The 21,303-nt window shown below is 38.7% G+C and overlaps 1 protein-coding gene across 1 annotated transcript in view; it reads right to left on the bottom strand.

Moving 5' to 3' along the window:
- Window positions 1-21,303, bottom strand: part of cpt1a2b (carnitine palmitoyltransferase 1A2b) — a 59,504-nt gene that overhangs the window by 28,465 nt on the left and 9,736 nt on the right. Inside the window, exons 2-11 of the mRNA XM_059348519.1 lie at window positions 19,752-19,894; window positions 17,241-17,380; window positions 11,745-11,922; window positions 10,807-10,908; window positions 10,579-10,716; window positions 10,395-10,472; window positions 8,958-9,065; window positions 8,459-8,546; window positions 7,007-7,202; window positions 1,337-1,525 (exon numbers count right to left, since the gene is read on the bottom strand). Of these exons, the coding sequence (XP_059204502.1) occupies window positions 1,337-1,525; window positions 7,007-7,202; window positions 8,459-8,546; window positions 8,958-9,065; window positions 10,395-10,472; window positions 10,579-10,716; window positions 10,807-10,908; window positions 11,745-11,922; window positions 17,241-17,380; window positions 19,752-19,892 (1,358 nt within the window). The 5' untranslated portion in view covers window positions 19,893-19,894. The remainder of the gene's footprint in view (window positions 1-1,336; window positions 1,526-7,006; window positions 7,203-8,458; window positions 8,547-8,957; window positions 9,066-10,394; window positions 10,473-10,578; window positions 10,717-10,806; window positions 10,909-11,744; window positions 11,923-17,240; window positions 17,381-19,751; window positions 19,895-21,303) is intronic.

The following is a 21,303-nucleotide window of genomic DNA, read 5'->3' as shown; positions in this document are numbered from 1 at the left end:
GATTTAAAAATAACTGAGCCTGGTTTCACTCCATTCTACGGACTTTGGTGACCCCCGACTTTTCCTCTGGCACCACCATGACGTAGACATTTTAAGGTTTTTAGTGTCATGTCTTGACAACTATTGAATGTTTTGTAGGTTTGATATTAAACTAAAACAAAGTCTGTCTACCAACAGTTAAATCCATCTTAAATATTGTTTTCCTTCATTAAGTTTACTTCAGGCAATCAAGGAGTTGTTGATTGATTACAGATAATATGGAGAACTAGAAAATTTCCTCTTGGGAAATTCTGAAAGGGCCACGGGGGCTACTGCCGGTGTGTGTACACTATGATGAGATTCTTCAGAGATTTCAAACTATGCCCTTTAACCTCAAAATACCTGTGTGTGTGTGTGTGTGTGTGTGTGTGTGTGTGTGTGTGTGTATCTGTAACTGTAATCACATCAAAGATCAAAGGCAATCAGATCAAAGCAATCAACAGAATTAACTGACACCTGTTAATGAAAGAGTGACAGCAGCCAGAGGTGGACAGACTGAAATTTCTGGCCTCGAACAGAAAGCATTTTTGGCAAAACCATAATACCTATCATTGATCCGACTTCACTTTGAGCGTCCTGAGTTCTTCCTGAACGTCTACATATGTTTTTTTTAAGAAAAATTAAAAAATAGCTTTGTTAGAGCGATCTAAAAAAAACTGTTCCATCTTCCTTTTTTCCGAAATCTTCCTGCGTTTTTAATATGGGAGCCAATGAGGCTGTTGGTGGTGTTGGTGGATCATCTGTGCGTCCTACGCCCAAACTATAACTCTGACAGCTTTACCAGAGGATTGTGAGGGAGAAGACTAATTTTCCTACGTTTCTATGTATAAATTATTTCTGTAGAGTGGAATTTGCGGCCTGGAGCGCAGTTTTCAAATTTATTTTTTGACAGTTTTTTCTCTCCCTCTACACTCTGGCGATGATGTCACACACTGTGAAACGAACATTCCGTGCAATACACACCCATTACAATCTCAGAATTTCTCCAAAAATGATCATGGTCATTGAACAGGGATTGATAAAAAACTATATGACCTATCGAAACGTGGATTAATACACCGATACACAAGACTTGTGTCTACTGTTTAAAGTTTAAATGGAGTCTCTAGGTGAAATTATGCCGGAGGAATAGACGTTTAAAAAAATCTTTTTTTTTTCGGCCGTCCCATTCATTTCAATGCAAAATTTTGGGCAGTTTTTACCGAAGATCCAATGATTTTGTAATTTTCGAGATTGTTGTGATCTCTCAACGGTTTCACATCCCCAATCTAATTTATTTCCAGTGTTTCCTCCTCACCTATCGTAGCATTTCCCATGAAGCAGGGACTTGGCGTAGCGGTCCAGGTTTCCTGCTGGGTCCTCTCCCCTCATGCCTTGTTCTTCATCGTCCAGCGTTACGAAGAAGGCGGCCCTCTCGATAGCATCCAGTGATCGCTTGTTGATGCCAGAGGTGAAGTACTGCTTCCTCATCTGTGACCAAGGAACCCTGGGGGTGACACGCACAAACAATAAAACACAGCACAGGCTTAGGAAGAAGTCTCAAGAGTACAGGAAGTTCATGAAGAGGGAAATGGCAGATGGAGATTATTCAGATGACACATTGAGATATAGCATCAAAGATTTATTTCCGCCAATTTTCATGCCAAACACTGCATCCTCCTGTCATTTTCTCACAAATAACAGTATCATGCAACTGGCGAGACAATCTAGGAAGACTTAAAATATAATTTTATAATCTATATTCGAATATTTAGAGTTAGTTATCTAGAGTTAGTTCCAGAGATGGCAATGTTGGTCTGCTGGAGGGCTTCATTTTATTTTGACCATCTGAACGGCATTGTACAATGCAGCACAAAAAACAAAACAAAAACAACCCGGAGAAAAGCAGTTTGTCACAAATTTTTTGTCTTTTTGGTCATTTTGTTTCTTTTTGGGGTCATTTTGTGTCTTTTTTGATCATTTTGTGTCTCTTTTTTTGTCATTTTGTGGCCTTTTTTGGTCATTTTGTGGTCACTTTGTGTGTTTTTTGGTCATTTTGTTTCCTTTTTTTGGTCATTTTGTTTCCTTTTTTTGGTCATTTTGTTTCTTTTTTGGGTGATCTGAACTGTGCGTGTGAGATTCTGTTCACATGCTCTATTATTGGCGGTTTTTCCACAGTTGAAAATGCTGCGATACTCTCCTCCAAACAAAACAAGCTTCATTTTCATTGTACAATGCAGCACAAAACAAAACAAAAACAACTCAGAAGCAGTTTGTCACTAAAATGAGTATAGCTGGCCCACCTTAACAGAACCTGAGCTGCAGCAAGGACAAAGGAGCAGCTCGTCACGACAATGACAATATTGTTCCACGTTAAAAGGTTGGGCAACCGGAGGTGAGCCTGACCTATTATTGTTTCTGAATTCTGGACAAACCTCCTTGATTTAAAAATAACTGAGCCTGGTTTCACTCCATGCCGACGAGAACGGAGCTCAAATAAAAAAGAATCTGTGGTGGTTTAACTCAGTAGTTCTCAACCTTTTTGAGTTGAGACCCCCAATTTAACATGCATGTTGTCCGCGACCCCCGCTCACTGAACACAATCTCACACGCACAGTTCAGATCACCCAAAAAAAGACACAAAATGACTAAAAAAGACACGAAATGACCAAAAAAGACACAAATGACAAAAAAAGGAAACAAAATGACCAAAAAAAGACACAAAATGACAAAAAAAAAGACGCAATGACCAAAAAAAGACACAAAATGACTAAAAAAGACACAAAATGGCCAAAAAAGACAAATGACAAAAAAAGACACAAAATGACCAAAAAAAAAGACACAAATTGACAAAAAAAGGAAACAAAATGACAAAAAAAGACACAAAATGACAAAAAAAAGACGCAATGACCAAAAAAAGACACAAAATGACAAAAAAAAAGACACAAATTGACCAAAAAGACACAAAATGACCAAAAAAAGGAAACAAAGTGACCAAAAAAAGACATAAAACTACCGAAAAAAGTCACAAAATGACCAAAAAAAGACACAAATTGACCAAAAAGTCACAAAATGACCAAAAAAAGACATAAATGACCAAAAAAGACACAAAATGACTAAAAAAAGACACAAAATGACTAAAAAAAAGACACAAAATGACCAAAATTATCATTGTTTTATTTATTTTAGACAGCATTGGACCTCTTTCACAGGTTTTAACCAGGAAAATCTGTTGCCGATGTTTTTAATTTCTCCCTGATTTTAGTTCACATTCCTGCTGGAACATGCTGTATTATTGGAGGTTTTTCCACAGAAAATGCTGCGATACTCTCCTCCAAACAAAACAAGCAAGCATCCAGACCTCAGCTGCCAGGGTCTTTACTGGCACCAAGACCTGGCAGCACATGGTAAATGGACCTGCACTTATATAGCCACTCAAAGCTCTTTACACTACAGACTGACTCATTCACCCTTTCCCACACACATTCATTCTGGTGGCAGAGGCTACCCTAAACGGTGCCACCTGCCACCATTGGGAATTCATTCACACACTGATGAACGCAGCATCAGGAGCAATTTGGGGTTCAATATCAACTTGCTCAAGGATACGTCCACATGTAGGCTGCGACGGTCAGGGATCGAACCACCAACCCTTCGGTTGGAGGCCAACCAACTCTCCCAACTGAGCCACAGCCGCCCCCTCACCCCACCCTCATCCGCCTCCACCCTCATCCACCTCATTCACTTCCACCTCATCCGCCTCCACCCTCATCCACCTCATTCACTTCCACCTCATCCACTTCTACCCTCATCCACCTCCACCTCTACCCTCATCCACCCTCATCCACCTCATCCACTTGCACCCTCATCCACCTCATCCACTTGCACCCTCATCCACTTGCACCCTCATCCACCTCATCCACTTGCACCCTCATCCGCCTCCACCCTCATCCGCCTCCACCCTCATCCACCACTACCCTCATCCACTTCCACCCTCATCCACTTCCACCCTCATCCACCTCATCCACTTCCACCCTCATCCACCTCCACCCTCATCCGCCTCATCCACTTCTACCCTCATCCACCTCCACCTCTACCCTCATCCACCTCCACCCTCATCCACCTCATCCACTTGCACCCTCATCCACCTCATCCACTTGCACCCTCATCCGCCTCCACCCTCATCCACCACTACCCTCATCCACTTCCACCCTCATCCACCTCATCCACCTCCACCCTCATCCACCTCATCCACCTCCACCCTCATCCACCTCCACCCTCATCCACCTCCACCCTCATCCACCTCCACCCTCATCCACCTCCACCTCTACCCTCATCCGCCTCCACCCTCTTCCACCTCCACCCTCTTCCACCTCCACCCTCTTCCACCTCCACCCTCCTGGAGGCTGTGGGCCCCAGACACAGGGCTGCTCTCTGTCCCATACACCAAAATGCAGATATTTGGATATAGAGCTCACAGAGCTACACCCCCCAGAGACTCTGGAACTCTCTTCCCCCAGACGGTGAATACTGCGTCATCTCTGGACACTTTCCAAATACTCCTTAAATAAAATCTTTTCATCACGGCTTTCGACCTTATATAACTCCTGACCCCCCACCCCGACCATGTGAAACTATGTAATTAACTGACTGGGCTTTTTAAAGGAGGGGGGGCTAAAAGAGAACATTGCTAAAAATACAAGTATAAACTTGAAAACCTGCATAATATGCCCTCTTGAGGAGTTATACTTAGAGGCTACTGTCCTGTAACTCGAGTTTATATACACTGGTGGTGGAGCACAAACAGAAAACAATTTAACCCATTTAAGGCAGGAAAGCATTACCGCATTTCTACCATTAAGGCCGGGACAGCGGATACGTCGTTTTGTAGTATTTGTATTTTTTTCCAACTATTTTCGGTCTCTTGGCCAATGAAATGCATCAGAATCATGATCAGAATACATGCGGGAGTGTCGCAATGCATCATGGGACTTTTCCAGAACTTTAAACCATGGAGGAAGACGACTATAGCGGAGGAGCTCAGCAGGAAGAGACGGAAGAGATCTGATGAAAACAGCACCGATCATTTAATTGCTGATCTGGACTTTGAACCCTCGGAACCAATCGACCGGCATTTATGGATGAGGAATATGTTTTTAGACGACATATTTTCACCGAAGAACAGACAGATTTGTGGCCATCTGGAGATAATAATAATATTATTAATGATATATTAATAATAATAATAATAATAATAATAATAATTGATTGTGATGATGATATAAGAAATCATGACTGTTTATGTCTTATATTACTTTATGCGTCGTTGAGTACCCTGAAAAGTGCAATATATAAAATGTATTATTATTATTATTATTAATTATTATTAATATATATATATTTTTTTATTATAGTAGGCTAATGAGAACTATGTCTTGTTCTTCCAGTGGTCATATCATGTTAGCATCTTGCTAATGGGCATGTATTAGTATTATGCATAGGATTTTTTATTCAGTCAAATGTAACATTTGCTGAGTTTGTTGATTTTTTAAAAAACTTTTTTGAAGGTTTGGACAAATAAACTTCTCATGAAAGCCACGGGTATAAGCTCTCAAATACTTTTTGAATTTCATTTCTATCTGCTACAGAGGCTGAAACATCTTCTGTTGAATTTCCAGGAAAACTTCAGGTTTTAGGGGGTTCTTTCAGAATCGCCCAGAGGTTTTACAGGAATGTTTTTCCAGGCGTTTTAGGCCTAAATGGGTGAAGTGAAGAGGGGAATAAATCCAAAAAAGGCAGCAGTGGACGTGCTGTCACAGCAGGATAAGATCATCTAGTGAAGTGATACTATGAATATAAAGGCACTTTTCCCAGACTTCTTAACAATCTCTGTCTCACAGCGGAGTCAGAAAGCTGAGTGCCGGTTGGCTGAGATTAATCGACTTCAAGTTTTTTTTTTTTTCATGAGCAGAACAAAAACTATGCTGTTGTCCTTTGACCTAGTTTCAACTTTTGTTTGGAAAGCTACTGATGTAGGGATTAAAGAAGGCACGTCGGCATCGATTTCATCATCAACTGTGTGCAATAAACTGGGAACAGGCATTAGTCTGGCGCCACCTAGTGATCAAACAGCAGCTTATTAAAAGAATAAATAAGTCAATACAGGTTAAAATATACACGACCGGTCAAAAGTTTTAGAACAGCCCAATTTTTCCAGTTTTTTTTATTGAAATTCAAGCAGTTCAAGTCAAATGAACAGCTTGAAAGGGTACAAAGGTAAGTGGTGAACTGCCAGAGGTAAATAAAAAAAGGTAAGCTTAACCAAAACTGAAAAATAATGTACATTTCAGAATTATACAAGTAGGCCTTTTTCAGGGAACAAGAAATGGGTTAACAACTTAACTCTATGGAGTCTTGGGCTATTTTGTCCATTTTTTAATTCTTTTCATGTCTTTGTAAGTCATTTTGTGTCTTTTTAAAGTCATTTTGTGTCTTTTTTTTGGTCATTTTGTGTCTTTTTTTGTCATTTTGTGTCTTTTTTTGGTCATTTTGTGTCTTTTTTTATCACTTTGTTTCTGTTTTTGGTCATTTTGTGTCTTTCTTGGTCATTTTGTGTCTTTCTTGGTCATTTTGTGTCTTTCTTGGTCATTTTGTGTCTTTTTTGGTCATTTTGTGTCTTTTTTTGGTCATTTTGTTTCCTTTTTTTGGTTAATTTGTGTCTTTTTTTGTTATTTTGCGTCTTTTTTGGTCATTTTGTGTCTTTTTTCGGTCATTTTGTTTGTTTTTTGGGTGATCTGACTCAAAAAGGTTGAGAACTACTGGACTAGACTAATGTAGACCACTTCTCTGCGGCTTCTACTGTTGACCCGCTATCTCCCCCTTAACATCCCCTGTCCCCACAACACCACTCTAATAAAGCAGGCCTAACAGCCAAGTGTTAACCTGTAAATTCTCCCGGTTGGAGACCCAGCAGCGGTGTTATTCCTACCTGTCTCCAGCAGTCAGCGCTCCCAGTTTCTCCTCTCCAGGCTGTGGGAGGGAGTTATCATCCAGGATCCTCTGGATCTGGTACTCGATCTCCCTGGGAGACAGCAGCCGGCCGGCCCGGTACACCCACAGCCGGAAAAAGCGTCCCTTGTGGTACACCGCCACAAACTCACTGTCCTGCCAATGCTGGAGCACATCTGGAGAGGAATCAAGGAATTACTACGACTGGCTCACCAGTCATTTCTACTACCTGTTCCTACAATAGGACCTTTCATAGAAGTGAGGAGAAATGCACAGATTTCTATCTAATAAACATTAACCCTCAGGGCCCACTTTAATTTACTACCCTTTCAGGCCCTTTGGGCTGAAAATGTCCACTTCCAAAAAAATGCTATAAAAACTTTACAGATTAATATTTTTTTCTACTTTTTACTGCATAAACCTCTTAAACAACTTATGCCCTGCTCAAAACTACCAAACATTCAAAGATTTTGAGAATTTTAACCCTTTAAATGCCAGTTTGTGTGTGTGTGCGTGTGTGCAGCGTGTGTGTGTGTGTGTATGTGTGCAGCATGTGTGTGTGTGTGTGTGTGCAGCATGTGTGTGTGTGTGTGTGTGTGTGCAGCATGTGTGTGTATGTGTGCAGCATATGTGTGTGTGTGCAGCGTGTGTGTGTGTGTGTGTGTGTGTGTATGTGTGCAGCATGTGTGTGTGTGTGCAGCATGTGTGTGTGTGTGTGCAGCATGTGTGTGTGTGTGTGTGTGTGTGTGTGTGCAGTGTGTGTGTGTGCAGCATGTGTGTGTGTGTCTGTGTGTGTGCAGCGTGTGTGTGTGTGTGCAGCATGTGTGTGTGTGTGTGTGTGTGTGTGTGTGTGTGTGTGCAGCATGTGTGTGTGTGTGTGTGCAGCATGTGTGTGTGCAGCATGTGTGTGTTGTGTGTGTGTGTGTGTGTGTGTGTGCAGCATGTGTGTGCAGCATGTGTGTGTGTGTGTGTGTGTGTTTGTGTGTGTGTGCAGCATGTGTGTGTGCAGCATGTGTGTGTGTGTGTTTGTGTGTGTGTGCAGCATGTGTGTGTGTGTGTGTTACCTGTCTCCTCTCCTGGTGTGTGTGTGTGTGTGTGTGTGTGTGTGTGTGTGTGTGTGTGTGTGTGTGTGTGTGTGTGTGTGTGTGTGTTACCTGTCTCCTCTCCTGGTGTGTGTGTGTGTGTGTGTGTGTGTGTGTGTGTTACCTGTCTCCTCTCCTGGTGTGTGTGTGTGTGTGTGTGTGTGTGTGTGTGTGTGTGTGTGTGTGTGTGTTACCTGTCTCCTCTCCTGGTGTGTGTGTGTGTGTGTGTGCGTGTGTGTGTGTGTGTGTGTGTGTGTGTGTGTGTGTGTGTGTTACCTGTCTCCTCTCCTGGTGTGTGTGTGTGTGTGCGTGTGTGTGTGTGTGTGTGTGTGTGTGTGTGTGTGTGTTACCTGTCTCCTCTCCTGGTGTGCGTGTGGTGTTGAACATCCTCTCACACTGAGCAGCACACAGAGGGATGACAGTACCAGGAACACGACTCTAACAAACACAAACATCCATTATTAATATTTATTGAAACATCACACTGTCACTAACTGAACTCCCTGAAGATATATTATATTGATGGGAAGAAGAAGCAGATGAGGGGTCTTGCTTTAGAAATTAGATTAACAAGATGAACCCATTCAAGTCGGGAGAGCATTACCGCATTCCTACCATTGAAACCGGGAGCGCTGTTGTGTTATTCTACCATTAAGGCCGGGACAGCCAAATCTGGTCCTCAGCCGCCTGACTAATAGCATAAAACTGCTAATGTTAATGATTAATGTGCTTTACTTGCATATCAAGATAGAGTAGCTAGATAATAAAGAAATCAGGGCTACGCTGTGTGCAAACATGTCATCCCTCCCACAAACACACACAAACACACACACTTCAACACGGTCTTACCGGTTTGAGCTCCTCCCGGTTGACCTTCCTGCGGTAGAGCAGCAGGGCGGTGATGGTGTTACCGGCCCGGGCTGCCTGCACCGAGGTCGGGGTCACATACAGGAAGTCCTGGGAAACACAAAGACAGAACATTCAAAACAAAAGCATATATCTCTCAAGATATAGGATTCTGAAGACATAACATACGGAGAAGGAGTAACACGTCTTATCTAACTGTGAAAAAGAACAAACAAAAAGAGAGGAGTGCTAAAATAATTAAGGAAGTACAGGTAGTTTCAGTGAGGGACACTAAGAGAAAAAGACGTGAGCAAGAACAGAGGTAAAAAAAAAAAAAAAAAAAGATAAAGATTAGATAGATCTTTATTCATCCCGAAGGAAATTCTGGTTCCAGATTGCTCCAAAGTTACAAAAACAATCACAATATAAGAAAAACCATTAACAAAATAAGTAATAATAACAGTAGATGATATAAAAATAATAATATTAATAGTAGTAGAAGAAGAAAAAGAAGAAGGACAAGAAGAAGAACAACAACAAGAAGAAGGACAAGAAGAAGAAGAAGGACAACAAGAAGAAGGACAAGAAGAAGAAGAAGAAGAAGGACAAGAAGAAGAAGAAGAAGAAGAAGAAGAAGGACAAGAAGAAGAAGAAGGACAAGAAGAAGAAGAAGAAGAAGAAGAAGAAGGAAAAGAAGAAGAAGAAGGACAAGAAGAAGAAGGACAAGAAGAAGAAGAAGAAGAAGGACAAGAAGAAGAACAAGAAGAAGAAGAAGAAGGACAAGAAGAAGAAGAAGAAGGACAAGAAGAAGAAGGACAAGAAGAAGAAGAAGAAGAAGAAGGACAAGAAGAAGAAGGACAAGAAGAAGAAGAAGAAGAAGGACAAGAAGAAGAAGAAGAAGAAGAAGGGCAAGAAGAAGAAGAAGAAGAAGAAGGGCAAGAGGAAGAAGAAGAAGAAGAAGGAAAGGAAGAAGAAGAAGAAGGACAAGAAGAAGAAGGACAAGAAGAAGAAGAAGAAGAAGGACAAGAAGAAGAAGGACAAGAAGAAGAAGAAGAAGAAGGACAAGAAGAAGAAGAAGGACGACAAGAAGAAGAAGAAGAAGAAGAAGAACAACAAGAACAAGAACAAGAACAAGAAGAAGAAGAAGAAGAAGAAGGAGGAGAAGAAGAAGAAGAAGGACAAGAAGAAGAAGAAGGACAAGAAGAAGAAGAAGAAGAACAAGAAGAACAAGAAGAAGAAGAACAAGAAGAAGAAGAAGAAGAAGAAGAAGAAACAATAGGGACCTCGCAGGTCGTTCCTGCTCGGAGTCTAAGGAGTAAAGTGGAAAATGGCTACAAATCAGCTCTTAAATTAAACTCTTTGAGCTATTTTTGTTGTTATCATGATATTTTCTCCAAACAGATGTCCCTTTAGTTGCTCCAGGTATTAAATGAACCTTACCATGCCGTAGTAGTTGCTGTTGACCATGATGGGCCCTCGGCCCCTCAGGTAGATGTACTCCTCCCACCAGTCGCTCACCTGGAACCACAGCAGGACAATGAAGGTGTTACAGAAGAAAAGAGATCCACAAGAGTTTCAGCTTTCTAGTCATACCCCTGTTTGTTTGTTTGTTTGTGACCCTTACATAGTTGGTGGCCCACAGAGCTTTGAGCTTCAGGTAGCGCTGCAGCCGGTTCCCCAGGTTGGACTCAAACTGATCCGCCAGTTCAGTCATTCGCTTAAAGTCTGGATCGGTCAACAGAGGACGCACTGACGTCAGATACTGAGAGAGAGAGGACACAGTCAGTCACACACTAATAATACATATAAACACTAAATACACAGAAACAGAAGTGTGTGTTGATGTTCTCACCCTGCTCAGAGTGTCTCTGATGGGAGGAACCGGCAGGTGAGGCAGAGAGGTCTGGTAGCTGTAGAGGAGAGGCTTCCTGCTGGATAATAACCTCAGCAGAGTCTGGAACAGGCAGAGACAGTTTATTAACACTCTGCAAGTGTCTGGTCACTATTTCAATGTTTCACAGCAACTGTTAGTAACGATAACATGGCCTTTAAGGGTCTTTTTTTTTAATATACTGTATTTATTAACTTTTCTTACAAGCAAACATACAGAAGACAGGACCAGACAAAACGACAAAACAACAACAACAAGCTGGGAATACCAATACAAAAACCAAAGACCCAAACAAAATAAAGTATGTGGGAGTTATTAGCCAAAACGCACGTTCCTTTATTATAGCGCCACCTAGTGGTGGAACTTCAGGATGACAATAAATTATAACATTTTTCACCATGTATGACTTTTATTTAAAGTTTCATGAGTTTTGGGGTAAGTTCAGGCAGTTAAATATGCGATCATTTGGGAAGAAGAATAATTAAAAAAAAGAATTATCATTCGAAATACAATAGGGACCTCGCAGGTCGTTGCCTGCTCGGGCCCTAATAATCAGTTCCAGGTAAATGTGACAGGTACAATATGCAGTACGGAGCGAAATACAATGGGAGCTAAAGAAAGAAAGGAAACTCATTTTTAAAAAAATACAGTTTTTTTATACAAATGCTCTTGTTAGTGTAGCAGAAATATTTACATGAGTATAGTCAAGAAATGGTTTCCATATTCTTTCAAAGGCATTTGTTTTGGAGTGAAGAAGGCAGGTAAGAAAGTCCAGAGGTGTGTATTCAGTTATTGTCCTATGCCACCACTTTACTTTACTGAATGATACAAGTGTGTGTCTGTGAGCTAAAACGACTCCTGCATGCAGAGTGTGTGTGTGTGTGAGAAGCGTGTCTTACCATCCAGACTTTGGTGGTGTTGGTGATCCGGCCGTGCTGCTCAAACATCCACTGGTGGTAGGAGAGGAGCAGCTTGAGGCAGAACCTGAGGGCCAGGATGAGGGAGAGCCAGAGCAGAGTGCTGAAGAGCAGCGCTGACAGCATGGTCTGACCCTGGGCACTGAGGGACACATGGAGACTGGACACCAGGGGACAGAAAGACAGGAGGTCAGATTTAAAAGCACAGAGATCCCTATGTGATATGTTAACACTCTGAACAACAATTTAAATGGCATCTTCACAGGTCTTAACAAAAAATCAATCAGGCAGCTGCAGCTGATCCAGAGTCCTCACAAACACCAGGAACCTGGACCATATTACACCTTGAATCACTACACTGGCTTCCTGTGAGTCAGAGGATAGATTTTAAAATCTTACTGCTGGTCTCTACGAAGCATCCAGACCCCTTAGGTCATCTGGAACTGGCTTATTGTGTCCCAAGAACAAGAACTAAGCTTTCAGTTCTTCTGCTCCTCACCTGTGGAACAAACTACCTGTAGATGTGAGGTCTGCTCCTTTAAATCAGGACTAAAAACATTCTAGTTTACTGCAGCGTATCTTAACTTTAACACTTATCTGCTCTACTCTACTGCCCTTACTTTATAACTACGCAATGTTTGACTTGTGCTTTTTATTATTTTATCTCTTTTCTTATCCTGCTGTATCTTATTTGTGTTTTTATTTCTATTTCCCTGTTTTAACTGACTGTTTTTACTGTTTTCAATTGTGTCTTGCTGTTTTTAATGTGTATGTAAAGCACTTTGAATTACCTTGTGTTGAAATGTGCTATACAAATAAATTTGCCTTGCCTTAAATAGTACAGATAGCATCTGTCTAAATGTCTGCATTGATCCATCACAGCCAGCAGCGGGCAGATCATTCACACAGCACACAGTGATGCAATCAACAGAGATATATAATATTACATGCAGGGATATTATTCTGTTAATGGTCATGAATTGAATTTAAACGTTAAATATTGGATATCTCCAATTGTGTGATTTCTGGCTATATCTGAAGGAAATTGTATGAGAAAGTCACTGAATGCCACTTCTCACTGAAAAAGAAGTAAACACTAAAAAAAGAGCAACAGCAACATCTGCTGGTCGATGAGGGAGAAGATTTGACTTTTACAGGAAAAGGAAAACTCAAAAAATAGAAACCTGAGTAAAATAATAACTGGCAGCAAAACAAAATGAGATCAAGACATATTCCAATAAATAGCATTTAGAATGTAATCCCCAAGATGGTTTATCATTGAAATGTAAATAAACAGTTCATTGGCAAGACACAGAAAAGCTTCAACAATATCACATATATAACGAAACATATCGTCATTTTGTGTCTTTTTTTGGTCATTTTGCGTCTTTTTTTGGTCATTTTGTGTCTTTTATTGGTCATTTTGTGCCTTTTTTTGTCTTTTTGTGGTCTTTTTTGTCATTTTGTGGTCAATTTGAGTCCTTTTTTGCTTCATTTTATGTAATTTTTTGGTCATTTTGTCTTTTTTTGATAATTTTGTGTCATTTTGATTCCTTTTTGGGGTAATTTTGTGTCTTTTTGTGTCGTTTTGTGTCGTAGCAAGTTATTACCTTCCAAGGAGTCTCTCTCATTGCTCACTGCTTCAAGTGTACTTGCATGAAATGTGGTTATTTTAGTGAAGATATTGCTAGAATATATTTTCCCCAACTATATTTAAGTTCCCTGTTAAGGGCCAACCTTCAATTAAGTAAATTCCGTTTATTACCATTGATTCCCATGGAAAGTTTCCAACTTTGAAAATTTTGCAACCCTACTTCCAATAGAGAGACAAAATGACCCAAAAAAGAAACAAAATGACCAAAAAAAAGACATTAAGTGACCAAAAAGACTAAACCACATTAACACATGAACACTTTAACACAGTGGAGACAGAGCTGACTTCCAAAATGATTTGGCGACCCCCAGAAATCATCTCGCGACCCCAATTGGGGTCCCGACCCCAAGGTTGAGAATAGCTGCTCTAATATTATTATATAATAAGTTCCTGCTCATCAGCCTGGAGCTGTAGTTTCCAGCCTCCACAAACAGCCCTGTGACAGTTTACAGCCTCCATCTCCTCCAGCCTGTCCAGCTTGTATCAGTCATATAGTTTATTGCTTATACTTCACATTTGTGATCTTATTCCAGTGAATGATCATCACCAGGTTGGAGAGCTGACTGGGTGAGTGACAGGTGGAGCAGGTGTGGTTCCTGATTGAACTTTGCTCTACTTTCCTGCCACAATGACTCAGTTTCTTGTGCTGCAGAGTAATGTTTGTTTAGATCTGAGTGCTGCTACCAGGACCTGACAGACCAGACTCTGGAGTGGAAAGATCACTTCAGAGTCACTCAACCACCTCTGGGTGTTAGAGATACTGATATTATGGATTTTAAGAATATCTGGTATCTGATCCTGATGGCTGTCAGATAATAAGAAGTTTTTTCTTCTTTACATTGTGGACATGATGTACACTCTGTCCACCAGAGAGCACTGTCAGTGGCTACAAACAGGAGTTCTTCTTCACTGGTCAATATTAGGAGGTGTTAGACATGTGGTGATGACATCACTGAGGTGGTCAGAGGAGAGGAGCGCCTGGTTTATGACTCATCAAACTACTGACACCAAGAAAACTGAAGAATTGGCCCCAATCTGCATTAACGGGGACTGTGTGGAAAGTGTTCACACCAGGAGTTAACTGAATAATTTCCATTGACTGACATATATACACACACACACACACACTTATACATACACACACACACACTTATACATACACACACACACACTTATACATATACATATATACACACACACACACACACACACATATACACACACACACACATATATACATATATATACACACACATACACACATATACACTAATATACACACACACACAAATATACATATATACACACACACACTAATATACATATATACACACACACACTAATATACATATATACACACACACACACACATACATACACACACACACATATATACATATACACACACACATATATACACACACACATACATATACATATATATACACAAACACACATTTTATATATATGTGCTGCAGTATGCCAGTATACTGCATCACAGTGTGCTGCAGCTAATAGGACTGATCTTCAGAGGTTCATCAGTCAGCTGGCTGCTCTCTGCTGCTCTACACACTACACACACTACACACTCCCTCAGCAGATCAGGAACCAGATGAAGGAGCATCTCACCTGGACCCCAACCTGTCTGACCTGTCCCCTCAGGCACACACCAACGCTCTCTCACAGACAAATAGACTCTAGGACAGTTTATTTCCAAGGGCTATCAACACAAACATCAAGACAAACAGGTCCTGTCTCCCTGCTACCTGAGTTCAGACACACACTGAAACTGAATGACTCCCACCATGATTCTCTATTTGTTTTCACACTGAGCACTTTGTATATTTTACATTTCCTGTGTGCTGCTGCCCTTTAGAAATACTTTCTTGTAATTTCTTTGTTCTCGTCTCTCAAAAGGTACCAATGAGGAGCAGAATGTTACCAACCAAATGTTACTGTATACTGTACACAATGACAATAAAGGCTTTCTATTCTATTCAATAGACCAGTAGTTCTCAACCTTTTTGAGTCGTGACCCCCAATTTAACATGCATGTTGTCCGAGACCCCCGCTCACTGAACACAATCTCACACGCACAGTTAAGATCACCCAAAAAAGAAACAAAATGACCAAAAAAAAGAAACAAATTGACCAAAAAAGACACAAATTGACCCAAAAAAGAAAACAAAATTACCAAAAAGACAGAAAATGACCAAAACAAGACACAAAATGACCAAAACAAGACACAAAATGACCCAAAAAAGAAAACAAAATTACCAAAGAGACAGAAAATGACAAAAAAAGGAAACAAAATGATCAAAAAAAGACACAAAATGACCAAAAAAAGACATGAAATGACCAAAAAGACTAAAACACATTAACACATGAACACTTTAACACAGTGGAGACAGAGCTGACTTCCAAAATGATTTGGCGACCCCCAGAAATCATCTCGCGACCCCAAATGGGGTCCCAACAGCAAAAAAGATAAAATCTAAATTCCTTGATTTATCCCTGAGGGGAAATTCCTTTAGTCTGTTAGCTCTTGAAGAATTCAATATAAGGTGTTAGTGAATGTGTGAGCAGCCAACAGAGAGAGTGGAGGAACTAACAGACGTCATATTTCTGTTGTTTTGTGGTTGTTAATAAGACGTGAGAGTCTAATTTAATCCCTCCAGTAGAGCAAGCAACAACAAGACAGATACACAGTGACAGAGAGAGAGATCAGCTGTTAGTAAGCTGATATTTCACGTAGACTCTTCATATTTAAAACCTGCTAGTGCTTGATAAATTCTTGTGAGTACTCTGATTAATCTTTGTCATTTTATGTAATTCTAACTGTGTAAATAAAACCAAAAAACCAAAACCAATCTGCAAAGGACTCAAAAAATGCAAATATCACAAATATAAGCCAGTTTTTAAATGATTGAATGATTATAATGGGCTATTATGAGAACCTTAAAGCTAGGGCTGGGCGATATGGCCCTGAAAGAATATCACGATATTTCAGGCTATTTTTGCGATGGCGATATTCTTGACGATATTAGGAAATACTTAAAAAGATATAGAAAATATGATTTTTTTTTTAGTCTGTATAAATAATTAAAAATCTAACATGTAGTGTGAAGTGCAAATCTCAACAGTTGCCAAATAAAAAAAAAAATTACTCTTGACTCTTGAGTATGAGCAAATAATAAAAAATAACCATTTAGGGGTTTTGGGGGCGTATTTTAATGCATTTTGTAAAGGAGAATAAAGGTTCTTTTATGTTTTATTTAAGGCATTTTATTTTGACAGTCTTCTTGTAAGTTCAGTGGTGGATTCTGATAACACACTATGCTCTTATTTTGAAAGCTGCATGTGTTTAGCGACAGAGAGTAAGTAGCTTTTTGTGATTAAGAACGTTGCCAATATCATGATATGCATTTTTTTTAACCATAAAAAAAATATACTGATATTGTTGTGAATGATACGATATGGCACACCCCTAATTAGTTTATTACTTTCTAATGAAATTTTGGGTGGAGGCTTTAAATAAATAAGCCCATCTGGGTTTTCTGCCTCTCTTTGTACTTTACATTATATGTTATCTTTGTCATTTTATGTAATTCTAACTGTGCAAATAAAACCAAAAAACCAAAACCAATCTGCAAAGGACTCAAAAAATGCAAATATCACAAAGATAAGCCAGTTTTTAATGATTGAATGATTATAATGGGCCATTATGAGAACCTTAAAGCTATTATTTCTATCTAGAGACCTCTGAGAGACCAACATGTAAAATGTTCCACAGGAAGTGATGTCATGGCTGTGTGTCTGTGTACCTGAGCGGCAGGTGTTGCTGTATCTTGGTGATGAGCCCCATGCTGGGATCAGAGCGCATGTACATGGTGGCCAGGATCGCTATGACGACGAAGAGCCAGGAGGAGGGGCTGGCGGGGTACACGCCTTTGATCACCCTGTTCTGTTACCACAAAAGAAGAAACACAAAGCCACTGGGTCAATGAAACATTCTACAAAAGGTGAACAAAACGGCTCCCTTTACATTGTTTTAGATTAGATTCAACTTTATTGTTTTTGCACATGTCACAAGTACAAAGCAATGAAATGCAGGCAGCATCTAACCAGAAGTGCATTAGGCAGTAATTGTGAATCATATTGCAATATATACAGGAATGAATTGTATAAAAATGCAGTATATATATAAATAAAAAAATAAAAGAAAAAATATATATATATAATATATAAATATATATACATTAAAAAAAAATATATATATATAAATATATATAAATTAAAATATATATATATATAAATATATATAAATTAAAAAAAATATATATATATAAATATATATAAATTAAAAAAAAATATATATATAAATATATATAAATTAAAAAAAATATATATATATAAATATATATAAATTAAAAAAAAATATATATATAAATATATATAAATTAAAAATATATATATATAAATATATATAAATTAAAAAAAAATATATATATATAAATATATATAAATTAAAAAAAAATATATATATATAAATATATATAAATAAATTAAAAAAAATATATATATATATATAAATTAAAAAAATATATATATATATAAATATATATAAATAAATTAAAAAAAAAAAAAATATATATATATATATATATATATATATATATATATATATATATATATATATATATATATATATATATATATATATATATATATAAATTAAAAAAAAAAATATATATATATGTATAAATAAATAAAAAATATATATATATATATATATATAAATTAAAAAAAAAAAAAAAAAAAAAAATATATATATATATATATATATATATATATATATATATACACACACACACACATAGATAGTAGTGCAAATGGAGGATACATCATGTTCCTGTCTCCACTGATTCTGCTTTATATCTTCAAACCCACCATGTTTAAACAGCTGTGTACAGTTTTCAGACTGTAAATATGCCACATCAGTATCTTTGTAATCCTGACTAGAAACAATTTGAAGAATTTCCGACTTCTCAGTCACTAGCATGTAGGAGCAGGATGAGACGGGACAGAAAGGTGTTAGTGGTTCTAACAGCTGTTTGTGTCAACACAGCAGGGAACATATTCATGTCACAACTTGTTAGGAACGGCTCTTTACTGCTAACTATACTGTTGGGATATACGCCCTGCAATCAGCCTGCAGGCATCTAGCTCCCTCTGCATGACCTCCAACACACCTCCTCCAGGAGCAGAAACACGGAGGGAGACTGTAAAATCCTCTGGGACACACTTGTGATTTTTTAACAATATTAAAAAGCACATGCATTGACATAATAAATATAGAGCTTTCAGTAGCAAGAATGTACGGTGCTGGAGCTGATACTATTCTAGCATGGCAAACAATGGCAGATAAGATCAAGAAATTGCTGTAATCAATATTTTTATTTGCATTACTTGAACATGGTCCCTCATGTCCTGTAAGAGTTTTATAGAGATCCAAGTTGGGGGGGTCGTCGCCTGGTCCCTTTTTATTTTTCCCTTTTTTTTCTCTTCTATTTATTTCATCATTATTAGGGCCTCGGGGCAATCGCACCGAGCACTGGTCCCATACAGCAATAGCTGCAGGGACCAGTGCTCGGTGCTTAATTTTATGTAATTTTTTTGGTAATTTTGTGTCCTTTTTGATCATTGTGTGTCATTTTGTGGTCAATTTGATTCTTTTTTGGGTAATTGTGTCTTTTCTGACAGTTTTCTGCAAGTTGTTACTTTCCAAGGAGTCTCTGGCTTGAAGCTGACTGTTCCACACTCAGGAGGTCAGAATGGACCTTTAAACTGATAGCAAAGGACTTAGATTAAAAGTAACAATAAAATATAAAACATATATCAATGCACAGACGGAGAGATGTTTTAGTTGTTGTCTGCTTCATTATTTGTCCAAAATTCGTCGTATCAACTGAGTTTGTCTGATCTGAACTGTGAGATTCTGTTCAGTGAGACAACATGCTGGTTAAATTGGGGGTCGCGACTCAAAAAGGTTGAGAACTACTGGTCTATGTGTACGTGTAGTTCAAAAGCAACTATATTTGAGCCCCTTTCTGCTCCCTGTACACTACTTAGTGTCAGGATTCTCTTCCATCTTTTGCAAATTAGACACTAACTGGCTTTCAAAGTAGGTTTGAATCTCAGATTGCCGGGGAGTGCAAAGCCCTCTCTCTCTTCAGTAGAGAGATGTGAACACACCTCTGGCGCCAGTATAGTCAAGGTCAGACAGTAAGAGGGACATAAACATAAAAAAGAGAGATATTTCTCATGATCCTCACCCTCAGGCGGCTGACTCGTTTCTTCCAGGACCTGACCCCGGACATGTAGATCTGGTTCAGAGCCTGATAGGACAGCTGCAGGTCGATGCCCTCCGGCGTGATGGTGAACTGGAACGCCACCGCTTGATGGGCCTCCGCCATCGCTATGGAAACACAAGCCATCAAAAATGGAAACGTCAATATATTTTCTTGTTTTAAGTCATTATGAATCATTTATTAGAGTTAAGAAACAATGTCTTCATACAAATTACCACTGCAGAATTTATATACACTACCGGTCAAAAGTTTTAGAACACCCCAATTTTTCCAGTTTTTTATTGAAATTCAAGCAGTTCAAGTCAAATGAACAGCTTGAAAGGGTCCAAAGGTAAGTGGTGAACTGCCAGAGGTAAATAAAAAAAGGTAAGCTGAACCAAAACTGAAAAATAATGTACATTTCAGAATTATACAAGTAGGCCTTTTTCAGGGAACAAGAAATGGGTTAACAACTTAACTCTATGGAGTCTTGGGCTATTTTGTCCATTTTTGAATTCTTTTCATGTCTTTGTAAGTCATTTTGTGTCTTTTTTTGGTCATTTTGTGTCTTTTTTTAGTCATTTTGTGTCTTTTGTTGTCTTTTTTTGTCATTTTGTGTCTTTTGGTGTCTTTTTTGGTCATTTTGTGTCTTTTTTTGGTCATTTTGTGTCTTTTTTTTAGTCATTTTGTGTCTTTTTTTAGTCCTTTAGTCCAACATAAAATGTGATTTTGAATCTTTTTTTTACTTTCAAAACACTATCATGCTCAATAAAGAATTTTAAATGTTGCAAATGTGCATTAATTTCAGAGTACACTGAGACATTAAACTGCATCATTTTCAAATAAATTCTGGAAAAGTTGGTGTGTTCTAAAACTTTTGACCAGTTGTGTGTGTGTGTGTGTGTATATATATATATATATATATATATATATATATATATTGGCTTTTCACGAACAAACGTGTGCATTTCTCTGTGTTTTACCTTTTACCTGAGCCATAAAGCCAGAAAATATTTAATATTTCACCGGGCCTGTGGTAAAGGTCGTGGCACATTGTCAACAGGATTTATAAATGTTTTTCATAATTTGTTTTATGACATCACCAGTCTATAAAGCTTGTTTTATAAGGCAGCAGAGAGCTGAGTGTGTTTGCTGTGTGACAATACGTGAGTAATTTCATGTGTCAGAGGAATGTTGTTGACCTGCTGCAGCACCAACAACAGTCAGCTCCTCATAATAAACCGGGTTAGACAGCAACACTTTCATTAACATGCAGCATGTATACAGGAAAAATCAGCTGCCCTTTATGACTGAAATTTAATATCCTTATATGCAAATTCCTGCACTTTCCAATGTGCAAGTGACTCAGATTTTAACTGAATTGAATGTAGTGTGCAGAGGTAATGGTCAAATGAATGGGAAGTCATTCCTCTTTGTGGATTGATAAAATATACTAGAGGTGGGGAAAAAATAAAAAAATTGGCGATATTTAGCACCATCGGGCCGTCAGAGGAGGAGGGGGAGGAGGAGAAGAAGA

This window comes from Centropristis striata, chromosome 13 (assembly GCF_030273125.1).
Source record: "Centropristis striata isolate RG_2023a ecotype Rhode Island chromosome 13, C.striata_1.0, whole genome shotgun sequence".
Classification (NCBI taxonomy): domain Eukaryota; kingdom Metazoa; phylum Chordata; class Actinopteri; order Perciformes; family Serranidae; genus Centropristis; species Centropristis striata.
This window is presented reverse-complemented; position numbering and strand designations above follow the sequence as displayed.